Raw genomic sequence first — 15,691 nt, forward strand, 5'->3', positions numbered from 1 at the left:
TTTCAACCTTCCAGAAACATCACTTTGTTACTTTTGTTATGGCAGGCTTATAGGTTATTATCGTGTTTACTCGTATCTTCTGAATCTCCTTTCTTTCCATCTGATCATCCTTCACCATGCAACAGGGCGCCATGACACCCTACCATTACTCTATTGGTAGAATGGTATTCTTGAATATTTATATTTTTGTCGCCGTGTATCTATGTGGACTGGGAGAAGGTTCCGCAAGCTAACTTGCATAGTTTTTTCGGGGCCTATTGAGGTATTCTGCTAATCATTATGATTTTGCTGTCTAGATTTCGTGAGTGCTGATTAGTGAATGTTCCTGTTTAGGGCATGTGGATCTTTTTTTGGCCCATTAATTAACATGTGGATCTATTTTTTCTATAATATCCAGGCAGAAGTATGTTATTCCAATTGTATATTCTATTAATATAAGGAAGAAATACCCTTATGAGTTGGATAGGTTGCAAAAAAAAAATCCCTTCCAGGTGTTGGACATCGAAGATGATACAATATTCTGTTCTCTTAGTTCACTTAAATAACACGATACTGGATAGAATTTATACAGAAAAACAACTGATGTTTCACCATGTTACAGGAGCATGTGAACTCCGCTGCTTCTTTAGCAGCATCATGCCGTTACACAGTTCAATCCCTCTGGTATATTTTTGCTTGGTACTAGGAGGTGTCCCTTCTCCTGGAGGCTCTTCACGGTCTCATACAGAGAGTCGTTCACAGGAGTGAACTGGAGGCCAAGATCCTGCAGCTTCTGGTTGGACATCTTATAAGGCTGCTTCCGTGGGTTCACTTCGTCAGAGCACCTGAGCACAACCATGGCACATGTCACCAAAGATGCAGCATACAGTGGTAAGTTGCTTCCAGTATTGCTTAGATTTCTTAGTTAGTGAAAACATGAAACTGCAGAAGGTTCCATTCATTTTACCACTTATTATCATTGTGTTGGAGCAAAAATGATAAGTAACAGTCCCAAGTGCCGGTACATGTTATCACAATTCACTAATGACGCATCTGTTTATATGAACATGCTATGGAATTTGTTGTGTGCGATCATTTAACACAATAGGTCATTGAAATAAGGTTTGGTGTCCAAGAAAAAAATGAAGTATGGTCTACATCAGGATATCAGGAGCAGAGAACTTAAGTGACATCATGTTTCATATTTCAAACCCAAAAATTATATTCAGCCGAAGTGTACAATTTTGATATGAAGTTATGAACACAGACCCATTAGTACTTCTCTACCTTCTGACTTTTAAGCAACATACTCCCTCCGTTCCCCAATATAAGATGTGTTGGCAAGTCAATTTGGCTTACCAAAACATCTTATATTTAGGAACAGAGGGCTATTTTGCTGGTAAGGGAAGGACCAATTACACTTAGAACAAGTGTTGCGCATGCTTCAATCTTACAGGACACAGTTCCAAGACTTTTCCCAGCACTAAGTTTAATAAAACTTTTTCATGCCGTCAATAGTGAGTAAGTTTCCGTTCACCTGCACCTACTACTTGAGCTTTAGTAATCAGTGGTATGCACCCTTGTCCCTACTCACCAACCAAGGGGGGATCCACCTTTACCAAGTTAACAGCAAAACTAACTCTTTAATCATTAAGTGTGGTAAGTAAAATTGCTACCAGACATCTTTACAGTTTTGCTGAGCATCCCTATTCATAATAAAGAAATTTCACAAAAACTTAATTTATTAGGATGTTGATTGTGAAATTTATACCACAAGCCTAGTTAATTCACAAGTTAGAAACGACTATGACATAGAAATCCTTACTTCTGTCTCTTTGATGCATCAGTTAGTAACATAAGCGAAAGATGAGAAAGCTAGGTGAAACAGAACAAGAATGCTGTGAGGTTGGATGTTGCGTATGCTTACTCACCTTGTTGGCACAGGGTACTCAGGGAAGAGTTTGCTGAGGATTTGGACAACGTCCCCACGGTGCAGCACGCGCTCGGCGCAGAGGTACCGGCCCGAGGCCTCGGGCGCCTCGAACACGCGGATGTGCGCGTCGGCTACATCACGCACGTCCACGTATGACTGCACGGCGTTGGCATACTTCTTGGCCGAGCCGTCGAGGTACTTGAGGATATGTGCGGCGCTAGCGTTCACCGTTGGCTGCAGCAGCGGCCCGACCACGAGCACAGGGTTCACGACAACGAGGTTGATGCCACGCTTCCTGGCTGCCTCCCACGCGGCCTGCTCCGCCACGGCCTTGCCGTAGCAGTACCAGTTCTGGTTCACCATGGGATGGAGGCATGCATCAGTACAAGTCGTGATCAGGTGCGCTTATTTATTTTTCCTTTTCTTTTGAAACAGAGTCAGGTGTGCTTATGTCATGCTTATGCAACGATTAGTGCGGCACTAGCACACATGCCTTGTGCGATGTCTGCGACAGCAAGGACTTAGTGCACCTCACGGGGACCATGACATCAAAAGCTTTTCCTGGGTCTAATCATGGTATCCTATTTCAGCATAAACTTGATCAACTTTTGAAACTATAAGTTGTTTGCAGAATATAGTTGATATCAATACCACCCAAGTTCTCAGTCACAAAGCACAACTCATCACAACCTCATAGGTAAAAACATAGTGGTGAAGTGGTAATTTCCTACGTTTGTAGGTGAAACTCTTATTTGAGAAAATGACCGTCTAAAAACACTCACTGATAACGACATGCATGAACCATTAGAAAAATTGACCCCGGATCCTGTGGTCTTGATACGTCTTCACTTGATCTGTTGGTTAGTCATCTTAGCCAAATATTTTATTCTGGGGTTGGTGGTGACAACGACAGTCCACTTTGCATATCCGTACGTAAAAGAAGAAAAGAAGTGTGTGTGATACGATGATCGATGTTGCCCAAAGTTTTAGCTTTCGTGAACAAGATCGCAGGCTGCCCACGTGTATGAATCTTTACGTGGCCAATTTCGATACTATGGTTTTTGTTGATACAATTCATCACCTCTGCATGCCCCATAAAAGGTTTGAATACCTGTTTTAATCTAGTGGTTTACTTTACGTTTATGCATGCAACAGTTCATAGTTTCATACAGTGGTGGCCTGTTTTGTAGCTCCGAAGACGGCAACATCTACTTATTTTTAACTATTCTACACGCAACTAACGAAGAACTCTGAAATGGAAGTGAATCTGGCTTGCTGACCTTGGTCTTCTTGCAGAATTCGAGGTCGCTCCAGCAGGACTCGTCGACAACTACGTCAGGACTGCGGTTGGGGTCCATGGTGACGGCGCCGATGGACGACGTGAACACCACCCGGCGCACCGTTCCTGCATCCGCCGCTGCGTTGATCACGTACTCCGTGCCCCGCACCGCCGGCTCCACCATCTGCTCCTGCTCAAACGTGAGAGTTCACAACCTGCAGTTGTCAGCAGCAAACCTGCCATATATGCATCACTACGCAATGAACAACAAGAGGGAGGCGCGTGGTGCATACAGGATCATCGGTGACCGGAGAGGCGGTGTGGAACACGCCGTGGCAGCCCTCGGCGGCGGCGCATATGGCATCGTAGTCGAGGAGGTCGGCTTTGCAGAGGATCAGCCTCTCGACGGCGCCGTCCAGCGCCTTCAGGTGAGCGTTCTTGGGATCATCTACATCATCAAGTACGTTAAGTTTAAGCCCAGCAATACATACGGTTATCTTCCTAACGAAAACTTCAGTGTGCATGCCTGGGTTCCTCACTGTGCCCTTCACGGTGTAGCCTCTCTCCAGGAGCAGCTTGACGAGCCAAGACGCGATGTATCCGGCAGCGCCGGTGACACACGCGGTCTGCCCATGGCCAGGCAACTGCTGCGCGACGGCGTTGACAGCAGTCATTGTCGCTCTTACGGTACTACTGTACTTATCTAAACTAGCCTGTTGGTGAGATGGAAGAGCTACGGACGAACTAATGGACAGAAGAACGAGCTCTTGATTTAAGTTTGGTATTGCTCTTAGAGTGAGGCGTGGAGTCTAGCTAAAATTTATAATGCTGGGCAAGGGAAGTAGCTGAGAGGGCCTGGGGTGGCCGTGCGTGCGTTTGTGTGTGACAGCTTGGTGGTCCCTGGAGACAGCGACCTGGAGTTAGGTAAGGCAATAGTACTGAACATTCCTGGTTTTCAGAGTTCGTCGTGATCAGGTGAAACTGGCTGCAAAAATAAATGAAACGGGTGAAACTTATGCCTTTATTTTATCTGCCCTGATTGGATCTTTACCAACTCATAAATGAAACAGGGGTTGTAAACTTGTAATAATCCAGGTTTACCAAGATGTTCTGATTTAGCTTGTTGGCAGACTATGCAATGACTACATACGTAGAAGTGAGTCCACTATGTCCTCCAACACCACTAGAATGAAGATCCAACAAAATTGCTTGTTTTGCCTCAGAATGGTTACCCAGCCATATGCTGTCCTTATATTTGATAGTATCCTTGGCTGTCAGGTCACAACACTGAACTCTGGTAGAAGTTCCTTGGCTTGTGGGTCATTGAGATAACCTTCCACTACAATTTCTAACCACCGTGGCTTACTGATAGAGATTGCTGCCAACTAATATGGGTCAGGACAGTGAGACAAGACATCTGCTACTACATTAGTGGTGCCTTGTTTGTAGTCATGCCCAGTAATTTACAGAAGGCCTTATGCTGAATTGAATTAGTCAACTATTGTGACTCGAGGTGTGTCAAGCTTTTGTGATCAGTGTATATAGTGAACTCTTTATGTTGTAAGTATGATTTCCATTTTCCACAACTAAAATCAAGACCAAGCATTCTTTTTCATAAGTTGGAAAATGATTGTGCTCTTGGACTTAATGCTTTTCTTAAGTAAGCAATTGGATGTCCTTTCTGTGAGAGGACTGCACCTATTCCCACTCCAGATGCATCGGTATGAATATCAAATTAGTGACTAAAGTCTGGAAGTGCTAATACTGGAGCTGCCACCAAGCCACCAAGGCATGCTTAAGAGCAATAAAAGCATCTTATGTTGATGATGTCCAAATGAAGTGTTTTTTTAGCAACTCTTTGAGAGGTCTACTAATTGTTCATAATTCTGTATGAACTTCCTATAATAGCCAGCAATACCAAGAAATGCCCTCACTTGCATAACTGTAGTGGGAACAATGGAACATGCCACTGTTTTATAGCGTGAATTTTTATTGGGTCAGTTGCAACACTTGCAGCACAAATAACATGCCCCAGGTATTCTAGACTTGTCTGTGCAAAGGAACATTTGGACATTTCGACATATAAGTGATTGTATGTCAGTAACTGAAACACTTTATGGAGCTGCAATTCATGTTCAGAGTAGGTCAAAATTTCATCCATGAATATCAGCACTTCCTTTCTTAGCAAATGTGCAAAAATTGCATTCACGGCGGCTTGGCAGGTTGCTTGGTGCATTTGTCAACCCAAATGAGTTTTGAAGGTTGTTTTGAATTCTTCATTTGCACCAACCTTATTTGATGATACCCACTTCAGAGATCTAACTAGCCCCAATCTTTTTTATCTTACCAATATCACAGGAGAGGCATGAGGACTGTTACTTTCTTGTATTACTCCTCGCTGTAACATTTCTGATATTTGTTTCTCCAACTCATCATTTCTGTATGGTTTCTTTTGGATAGGGACAGCTCAAGGAACTAGTGGTATTTGGTGATCAAAATTTCTGGCTCGAGGTAATTCTGTGGGTTCAGAAAACAAGGTTGGTGTTGTTGCAGAATATGTTGAATTGTAACAGGTGTAGTAACCGGAACTGGCTCAGCAGATCTGTCTATCTTCTAGTTTGACTTTTTGTGCTACTGCTCCTTGTTCCATCAGCACATTTAACTGTTGGGCAGAAATAATCGGACAGTAGCTGTTGTTAGAGTTAACTCCTTGGAGTGTAGTAATTCTTTGGCCATCATGTTTGAGTCTCATCTTCTTGCGACATCAATCCACAAAGATTTTCCCGTTATTGGAAGTTTCTGGCCAATCCATGCCTAAGATCATATCATAGCATTTGAGTGGTAAAACCCTGATAGGAGTTTAAATTTCGTAATGCGGCAATATCATAGCTATGGAAGGCGGCAAAACTGTGTGGGTCTTCGAGAGGTATCACTTAGTTGCTCCAGTAGTGGGTTCGGGTGGCTGAGACAGCGCCTGAGTTTGCTTATCTTTTCTGCTTATAGGATGGATGGCTGTTTCGGCCCTGATGCTTCTAATTCTTGTAATGAACTACTACTCCAATTCATATCACTTGGCGTTATTATAGACATATTTAGACACATTTTAGTTATAGTTATATTTATTTTAGCATCAAGTAATATTGATTGGAGGGAGTATGATTTTCTATCTTAATATAGAAGACACGCTCCTTACATGTTCTCGAGAAAAAGGCGTTCTTTTTCTCTAGACTCTACTTTTTTTGGGGCAAATGCTCTCTAGACTAAACTGACTACTGTAGACAGTTGGCACGAGGGGCAGACGCTACAATGATCTCAGTGACTCATACCTACTCCCTCCGTTCACAAATAAGTGTACCTGCGAGGTTTTCAAGATAAATTATGAGGTGGAGTGAAAAGTACATTGGGAACATGCATCTCTCCTCTTTAATTCTTTCACCTCCAATAAGCTAATTGCATGTAAAAAGTAAGAAGAATATGTGCTCAATATTATTGGGTTTGATTTCCGTGCGATGAGAGAGAAGCAATTAAATTGCATTGGAAAGATAGGAGTACACTCTTTTGTGGACAAAGTTTAGAGGCTAGATGTCCACTTATTTGAGGACGGAGGGAGTACGGAGTATCAAGTATGTATGTGCCGCGCGCGCTCTGGTGGACCGGTATCGGTAACTGTGGTCGGCCGGTGAGTGCGCTTCTGCTCCGGTCGCCGCCCTGCGGAGTTATGGTGCGTCGAGATTGTGGGTCAGCTACGTTTGGTAGCTTGGGTCTAAATCCTGGCTCACTAGCGCTGTGGTGCAAATACACCTGCGCGTCTAGAACGAAGCACTGATTGGAATTGGCATGTTGTTTGGTAGGTCGGGCTGCATTGGTTAGGCCGAAAAGGGCTTTCTGTTTGTTTGCTTGTCAACCCAAAATTTCAATGGAGATGAGATTAAGCCTGTTTGGTACCATCCAACATGTCTACTGGTAGCCTTACCATGCTCTCACTTCCCATCACACAGATATCAGTTAATGACAGTTGCAAACTAACGAGCTACCAGTTCACGAAATCAGCCCTAGCTAGTACGAATGGTAGTTCATAACACGATGCTTCCTAGCTACTACGATTGGCAGTTTATCATCACGGGGTCGTTCAACATACGGGGATCGAATAGGGGCTCCTCCTCCTCCTCTTCCTCTTCTTCTTCTTCCTCTTCCTCCATGCAGGAAAGGCCCTCTCAATGGTCACTCTAAGGCTTGAGTGTCTCAGATTGAACAACTCTTTCGCATTCTGGGGTCGGTGCCTGGGAGAGAACTCGTTGAGGTGGTATCTTATTTTCCTGAAGGGAGGCAAAATACCAGGTCGGCATGCATATCCAGCATCTCCAAGGTAGAACTTACCCTCAGGGATTTGCAACCCATCAGGGCTTGACAAGCTGTCGGCAAGGATGCTCGCATCATGAGCTGAACCCTCCCACCCAGCAAGCACGTAGGTGAACCTCATATCGAAATCCACTGCTGCTAGCACGTTCTGGCCGGTGTAGTGCTTCCTCCCGTGGAATGCTGCAGACATTGATCTCGGTACCTTTGCAGTGACATGAGTACCATCAATAGCCCCAACGCAATCCTGTAAAAAAATTAGCACACAATCATGTTTCTAACAGTAACACACATCTGTTAGGTAGAAGGAACATGATTTTGTACTCACCCTGAAATACGTGAACCACCTGTAGCTATTCTTGATCTTGGGTGGTGTGTTCGTTGATGCTGGCTTGATCATTTCACATCTGAGCTCCCCAGTTGCGTACAACACCTGCTGGAAGTACCGAGAGATAGTCTCTGTGGATCGCCTGAATGTGCTATGGATGACTCTGAACCTCTGGTTGTGACCCACGACATGAAGAAACATTGCGACTTGTTCTTCGACAGAGGTGTGGATGCTATCAGCCATCAGTTCTCTAGCCCTGAACGTTTTCACAAGTGCATAGAAAGGGGCTCTTCTCATCCGTAGTATCTGGATAGCCTCTACATCGTTGAAGTTGTAGATGTGCTTTAGGTTGGCAATCCTCTCATGATCGCGTTGTAATAGGACCGTAACTGCCACGAGAAAAAACAGCATGTCTAACTGCTCTCTTGTGCACCATCAGGATCCAGTCTTGTATGCAAACGATGAGTGATGCGGCGTGATGCACAAGCTGAAGCTGGTCGGTCTACCCAAACAAGATCTATGCATTACGAACGGTCTTATACACCATGTACTTCTACCAACATGAATCTGACACTAGGAGTTTCCCCTTACCTCCATCATGGTGGACGACGGACACGGCCGAAAGCCACCTTGCGCATGCTCCGTCACGGCTGGAAACGACGACCCTGGTCCGACGCCGGAGACCGAAGGGAGATACGCGCTACTAGATCTGGGTCGCCGCAGCCGCCGTCGGTGTGAAAATTGGGGAAGGGAAAAATTGGGAGGGGGCTAATGGAGAGGGTAACCGAAGAGGGAGGTTGCTCCTACCTTTGCCGCCCCGCTGGGATTTTTGTCTCGTCAGGACTTTTCCCTAGAGAAACTATTAAATTAGGCGTTCCTTCATGATCTGTTCTAGGAATGCTTTAAAATTCATGTTATGCAATAACACGGGTGAGTCCAGGCAACTAAACGGACCGAAAAAAAGCTACCAAACGCGCCGTTGGTGGATCCGCGGATGCACGCGAACACGAGTGCGCACCCCGGACAATCTCGATCGTTTCACTTTCACGGTTTCACCCCGCTCATGGCGCATTGCTCATGCTCCCTGAGAAGAACTGAGAGAATGAAGTACTTTATTGATTAGGATTGTTGGCTATTTATAGTAGCCGAACAGTCGGATTACAAGTCGGTTCCTTTACATGCGTCTGTTCGGAAGGGACGCAACTTTTCACAATGCACAGCGATTGGACAAAAATCTAACTGCTAGGTAGTTATGCTAGGGAAATCCTAACTGTTATATTAGCCTAGATCTAACGCTAATATTTCCTAACACTCCCCCTTGGACAACGCTTTATTGTAATCTTCATTGTCTTGATAATCTTCACATATCTGGAGTGATGGAAAATCTTTGTAAGATCCTGGTGATTCTCGGTCTTGAATAACTGACTTTTCTTGATCTTGTAGAGTTGATATTCTCCAACGAATCCTGTAAAATTATAAGGAGAAAATATAGGAATCCGATATACCATTGGTATAATAATTGTATCATTAAAACCTATATGAGAAATCCGTTGGAGAACTCATAAGGAAAAGTACAATATATTGTTATCGGATGATAAATACTAAGTTCAGTCCTGGGAAATTTCTCCCCCTGAACTTAGCAAATTTCTAAGTCGTCTCATACCAATGCCATAAATGCATTTTTGAAATGCAGCTGATGGTAAAGACTTAGTGAACAAATCTGCAAGATTATCACATGATTTTGTTTGCAAAATATCAATTTCTCCATTTTTCTGTAATTCATGAGGAAAGAACAGTTTTGGAGCAATATGTTTTGTGATATTACTTTTAATATATCCCATATGCATTTGAGCAACACATGCAGCATTATCTTCATAGATAATAGTTGGTGATTCTAATGAACTGATACCACATGATGTTTGGATATGATTAATCACTCTGCGAAGCCATACACACTCTCGTGAAGCTTCATATAATGCAATTATTTCAGAGTGGTTAGTGGAGGTTGCTACTAAAGTCTGTTTAGTTGACTTCCATGAGATAGCGGTTCCACCATATAAAAATACAAATCCAGTTTGTGATCTAGCATTATGGGGATCAGAAAGATAGCCAGCATCAGTATAGCCAGTCAAAGTCATGTCTTGATTCTTCTTATAGAATAAACCAAGATCTTTGGTACCTTGTAAATATCTGAAGATATTCTTCACTCCAGTCCAATGACGTTTTGTTGGAGCTGCACTATGTCTAGCTAATAAATTTACTGCGAAGGCAATATCTGGTCTAGTACAATTAGCAAGGTACATTAGTGCTCCTATCGCACTAAGGTATGGAAACTCGGGTCCCAATACCTCTTCGTTATCATCCCTAGGTCTAAAAGGATCCTTTTCCATATCAAGGGATCTAACGACCATGGGTGTTTTGGATGGATATGATTTATCCATATTGAATTTTTCCAAAACTTTCTGAATATATGCGAAGCTGATAAACGAGTATTCCTAAGGGAAGATGCTCAAGTTGTAAACCTAGCAGAATTTGGTTTTTCCCAAATCCTTCATCTCAAACTCCGTCATTAAATGATTGCGTGCTACGAGATATATCTCGCCGTGTTACCAATGATGTTGAGGTCATCAACATAAATCGAGATGATGCAAAATCCTTTTGAGGATTTCTTAATGAAAACGCATGGGCAATCATCATTATTTGAGTATCCTTTCGAAGAAGGAACTCACTAAGCCGGTTATACCACATTTTACCCGACTGCTTTAAGCCATAGAGTGACTTTTGTAATTTTACACAATACATGTTGCGATTTATATTTGGATTAGGGATTTTAAGTCCATCAGGGACTTTCATATAAATATCCGCATCGAGTGACCCATATAGATATGCGGTCACTACATCCATTAACTTGCATTGATAAATTCATTTGTACTGCCAATGATATTAAATATCGAAACGTAATTCCACTCATTACAGGAGAATATGTATCGTCGTAGTCGATACCGGGTCTCTGCGTAAACCCTTGTGCTACTAGTCTCGCTTTATATCTCACCACCTCATTATTTTCGTTCCTTTTCGAACGAAAACCCATTTAGCTCCCACGGGGAAGACTTTTTGAGGAGTAGGTATTACTTTAGAGAATACCTCTCTTTTATTAAGCGAGCGCAATTCGCCTCAATTGCCTCCTTCCAATTAGGCCAATCCGAGCGCTTCGAGCACTCTTTCATAGATTTTGGCTCTGGATCCAGTTGAAGGGTTTTAGCAATTTTAGAGGAGAAATATGTGTCGACAATTGTAGTCTTTCTATTATATGATTCTCCCGAATCGATATAGTTTATGAAAATTTCATTAGTTTCTTCAGGCACCGTGTGATTTCCCATAACAACGGAGTCTGGTTGTTTCGATGTCCCAGCAATAGAATTTGTGTGCACATTTATGCTAGGTTCTTGATGTTGAACATCATCTTGGTGTCTATCAACTTCAGGTTGATTTGCATTTACCGTCATAGATTTTCTTTGTTTCCGCGGTGTCTTTGGAGAAGCCTTTTCCCTTGAGACCAGATTTCTCCCCTTTTATTTGCAATTGGGAGTTGAGTAGTTTTATTTGGTATCTCTACTCGTTCTGGTGCATTGACTCGCAGGGATATATGATTTAGTGACACCTTTGTGATCGAGTAAATGCGTTCGGCAAGTTATTTGCAAAGTGTTGCAAATCTATTATTCTCTGAACTTCAGATTCAGATTCTTTAGTACGTGGATCTAAGGATTGGATGCTTGTTACATTCCAATCCATTTCCTGGCATTCTTTGTGGTTTGTTTCTCCCCCTAATGCCGGGAAATGGTCCTCATCAAAAATTGAATCAGCGTACCGGGCTGTAAACAGGTCTCTGTTAGGGGTTCTAAATATTTTATAACTGACGGAGATTTATATCCCACATAGATTCCAATTTTTCTATGGGGGCCCATGAAGGTATGCTGCGGTGGTGATATCGGTACGTATACAGCGCAACCGAATTTTCGCAGGTGGGAAATATTTGGCTGATTGCCTCGTACTATTTGAAATGGGGAAGTTTCATGATATGCAGTTGGTCTGATTTGCATCAGATCTGCGGCGTGTAAAACCGCATGTCCCCAACAAGAGGTTGGTAAATTGCAATTCTGCAATAATGGTCTAGCAATTAATTTTACTCTTTTGATTAAAGATTCAGCCAATCCATTTTGAGTATGAACATAAGGTACCAAAATGTTCTAGATGAATGCCTAAGGCCATACAATAATCATTGAATGCGCGTGAACTGAATTCAGCCGCATTATCCATTCTTATTGTTTTAATCCTGTGTTCAGGATGATTTGCTCTTAATTTGATAATTTGAGATATTAATTTGGTAAAGGCATGGTTACGTGTTGATAATAAACACACATGTGACCATCTAGTAGATGCATCAATTAGCACCATAAAGTACCTAAATGGTCCAGATAAAGGTTGTATTGGACCACATATATCTCCTTGAATTCTTTCAAGAAAATTAAGTGACTCATTTTTAACTTTGAGGTAGGATGGCCTAATAATTAATTTCCGGTAGCACATGCGGTGCATACAAAATCTGATGACTTGGGAAATCTTTTAATTGGTAAATTATGACCAATAGAATTGCTTATAATTTTTCTCATCATACCTATTCCAGGATGACCAAGGCGATCATGCCAAGTCTTGAATTTATCAAGATTTTGAAAAATTATTTTGTACGCAACAAAAGGTACGGGTTTGATGTATGTAAAGTATAATCCGGATGAAAATGAAGGGAATTTTTCAAGAGTTTGTTCCTCATATCCGTCGCTTTTTGTTAAAAGCAAATATTCTTTCTTATCCATCTTAACAGTTTTAAGATGGAAATCATTTGATCGGATATCTTTGAAACTTATAAGGGTACGCGTTGATTCAGGATACAAGAGTGCATTCTGAATTACAATAGTAGTACCCATAGGGAGTGTGAATGTGGCTCTTCCTGAACCAATTATTGCCTTGTTACTCCCGGTTATAGTCATAATATCTTCCTTTCTCTTAGTAAGAGTTTGGAAGTATTTTGTTTCCCTTAAAATTGTGTTAGTAGTAGCACTATCCACTAAACATAATTCTTCTTCCATCGGATTTTCCCGTAAATTTCTAAAAATAGAAAGAGAATATTTTAGAATAAATTTATTTTATTCATATATTCATCAAATTACATACATAGTATTTATATTACAAATTCGAAATATAAATACATTACAATATTATGTCTGATTCACATAATACAATACATGCAGTCTCAAATATTTTATTCTACTTATTGTTATACAATATATAACACATCGTAGTATTTGAGTAGCTAAGTGACATCAATTGTTTAGGAGATCAATTGAGGTCCCCAAAAACATCTTGGGTGTAGTCCACAAGCATGTCTTCATCGAGGATGATATTGTCCTTTGGCTTGAATTCTTCAATAGCACTTTGAGAAGGACTAGCTTGAGGGTTGTCTTCAATGGCATTGAAGTGAGCTTCAGCCTTATTTCCATGAACTTGCTTCCATTTTCCTCCATACTTCATGTATAGATCCACTAGGTGCTTGGGAATACGACATTTGTTTGTACGATGATTCGCACATCCACACCTTTGACAAATTTGAGAGTTGTCATTTTGATCATTTCTCTTGAAATGACCTTTCCCCTTGAATTGACCATTGGTCTTTTGACCATTGTTTTTCCACTTTCCCTTGAATTTTCGGAAGTTCCTTTTACGGTTTCCTAATTTATTAGTAAAATGAGCATTAGCACGTGCTTCAGGGATCGGCATGGCACCCGTTGGGCGAGCATTGTGATTTTTCATGAGAAGTTCATCATGCTTCTCGGCTCGAAGTAATGTGTATATAAGCTCAGAATACTTCGTGTATTTGTGTTGACGATATTGCTGTTGCAATATCCTCATCGAGGGATGGAAAGTGCATAAGGTTTTCTCGATTAAATCTTCATCTGAAACTTGTTTGTTGCAAAATCTCAGTTTGGAGTTAACTTTATGCATGGCAGAATTATATGCCGCAACGGACTTAAAGTCCTGGAACCTTATGAGAGACCATTCTCTTTCGGCTTCCGGCAACATAACCGCTCTTTGTTGGTCATATCTCTCCTTGAGGGAGTTCCATAAAGCTAGTGGATCCTCCTCCATCAAATATTCATTTTTTAAATCGGGATGGAGGTGGTGCCTTATGAAATGTAATGCCGCATACTTTGCCACTTGGGGTATTTCCGGAGCATTTTCGGGGGTGTGATAATCACGGGACCAAGGCCACGACCGTTTAAATTTATTTTCATATCCATGGCCCATGATAGATAGTTACTTCCATCAAGTTGTAGTTCTTGGAATTCTTTTTTACTGATGTCACCCATTTTTCCTGCATGTATGATCATGTATTTTGGTAAGCAACAAATTTGTTCTAGAGGAACAATTTGAACGCGAATGAATTTAGAGCTCGAGATAGATTGTTGTACCAAATAACATGTTATAATATTCTCGAGACAAATATATTAATAACATGGCACATTACATACTTGTAATCTCTAATAGACATAGGGTCTAATATTATGTATTTACGTAACAACACATTGCTTGACCGAATAATAGACAAACAAATCGTTCTAAACAGAAGTTTACGGAGCATTTGATACTGCTACAGAGGTAGATATACAGATGCAATTTCACGTAAATATATTGTTTGTTTTTTCTGCCCAACACGTGGGCTTGGATCAGCCTCCACAAGACTAGAAGTAGGAGCGACTTGGGGAATAGAAAATCCCGTCGTCCTCCTCGCCTCTTATCCTCTCGACTCTTCTCCCTAAGGCTGGTGCCATTGCGGGCGGTAGCGGGGACGTTAACGGCGGCGATGGGGCGAGAGAGGGGCGGGAGGCGGGCGAGACGAGAGGGAGGGGCGCCGGCGGGGGCGCCCGGCGCTATCGCCCGCTCCCGCCGGCTGCCGCCCGCGTTGGCGGCGAGAGCGAGGCGGGAGAGGGCGAGAGGCGGGGCGGCGCGATGGCGACGCGGGCGAGAGGAGGGCGAGAGGCGGGCGACGCGGGCGAGAGGTAGAAGAAGACGACCCGGTCGGTTTTTTTCTTTTTTCTTTTTTCTTTCCTTCTTTTATTCTTTAAATGTCAGTTTTTATTTTATTTTCTTTCCTTTTTTTACTCTTTCAGTTCAAAATACAAACACAAGTACACACTTGTCATATAGGCTATTTAGAAAAACAAGAAACATAATTTGTATTTTTATTAATTATTATGTAATCGGTAACATTTTTAGTTGAATAATTTTCTTGCATTATTTTGAATGTCTACAAAAATTCGGGTGAAATAACTTAATGTGAAAAAGAAATTGTGATGTGGAGGAGAGAGAAGTGAGAGATGGCACTATAGCCCGTGCATTGGCACCGTGGGGTGAGAGTGGGGTGAGAGTGGGGTGAGAGTGAGGGAAAAAGCTGACGTGGCGGGTGAGAGTGAGGTGAGGCATTGGCACCAGCCTAACCAGCGCCTACACTAGTACTACTTCAGCAGCGGCTCAGCCCCTCCGCTGGTGAGGAGGAGTGATGGGTGGCCTCGTTGAGGCGGAGCTCTGCGACGCAGCCGGTGAGGCCGAGGGCTTCGGGGGACCAAGTCCCTCTGCGGATGCCTGCGGGGCGGGCCGCCATGGCCGAGGCGAAGCGGCGGAGGAGCACCCTGGCCTCCGGCGAGGGCGTGGGGAGGGCAAGGGACGGAGCCGGCGGCGCGTCCTCGTTCTCCTCCTCCGTTTC

The 15,691-nt window shown here is 42.7% G+C and overlaps 1 protein-coding gene across 1 annotated transcript; it reads right to left on the bottom strand.

The window, feature by feature from the left end:
- Window positions 1-508: 508 nt before the first annotated feature.
- Window positions 509-3,986, bottom strand: LOC124653489 (cinnamoyl-CoA reductase 1-like). The gene is made up of 5 exons (XM_047192548.1): window positions 3,718-3,986; window positions 3,485-3,639; window positions 3,193-3,381; window positions 1,911-2,263; window positions 509-824 (listed from the first exon to the last, which is right to left on the bottom strand). The coding sequence occupies exons 1-5, from the start codon at window positions 3,863-3,865 to the stop codon at window positions 635-637; spliced, it is 1,035 nt and encodes a 344-aa protein (XP_047048504.1). The 5' UTR covers window positions 3,866-3,986; the 3' UTR covers window positions 509-634.
- Between the last annotated feature and the right edge of the window lie 11,705 nt (window positions 3,987-15,691).

Source organism: Lolium rigidum, chromosome 5 (genome assembly GCF_022539505.1).
Source record: "Lolium rigidum isolate FL_2022 chromosome 5, APGP_CSIRO_Lrig_0.1, whole genome shotgun sequence".
NCBI classification, from domain to species: domain Eukaryota; kingdom Viridiplantae; phylum Streptophyta; class Magnoliopsida; order Poales; family Poaceae; genus Lolium; species Lolium rigidum.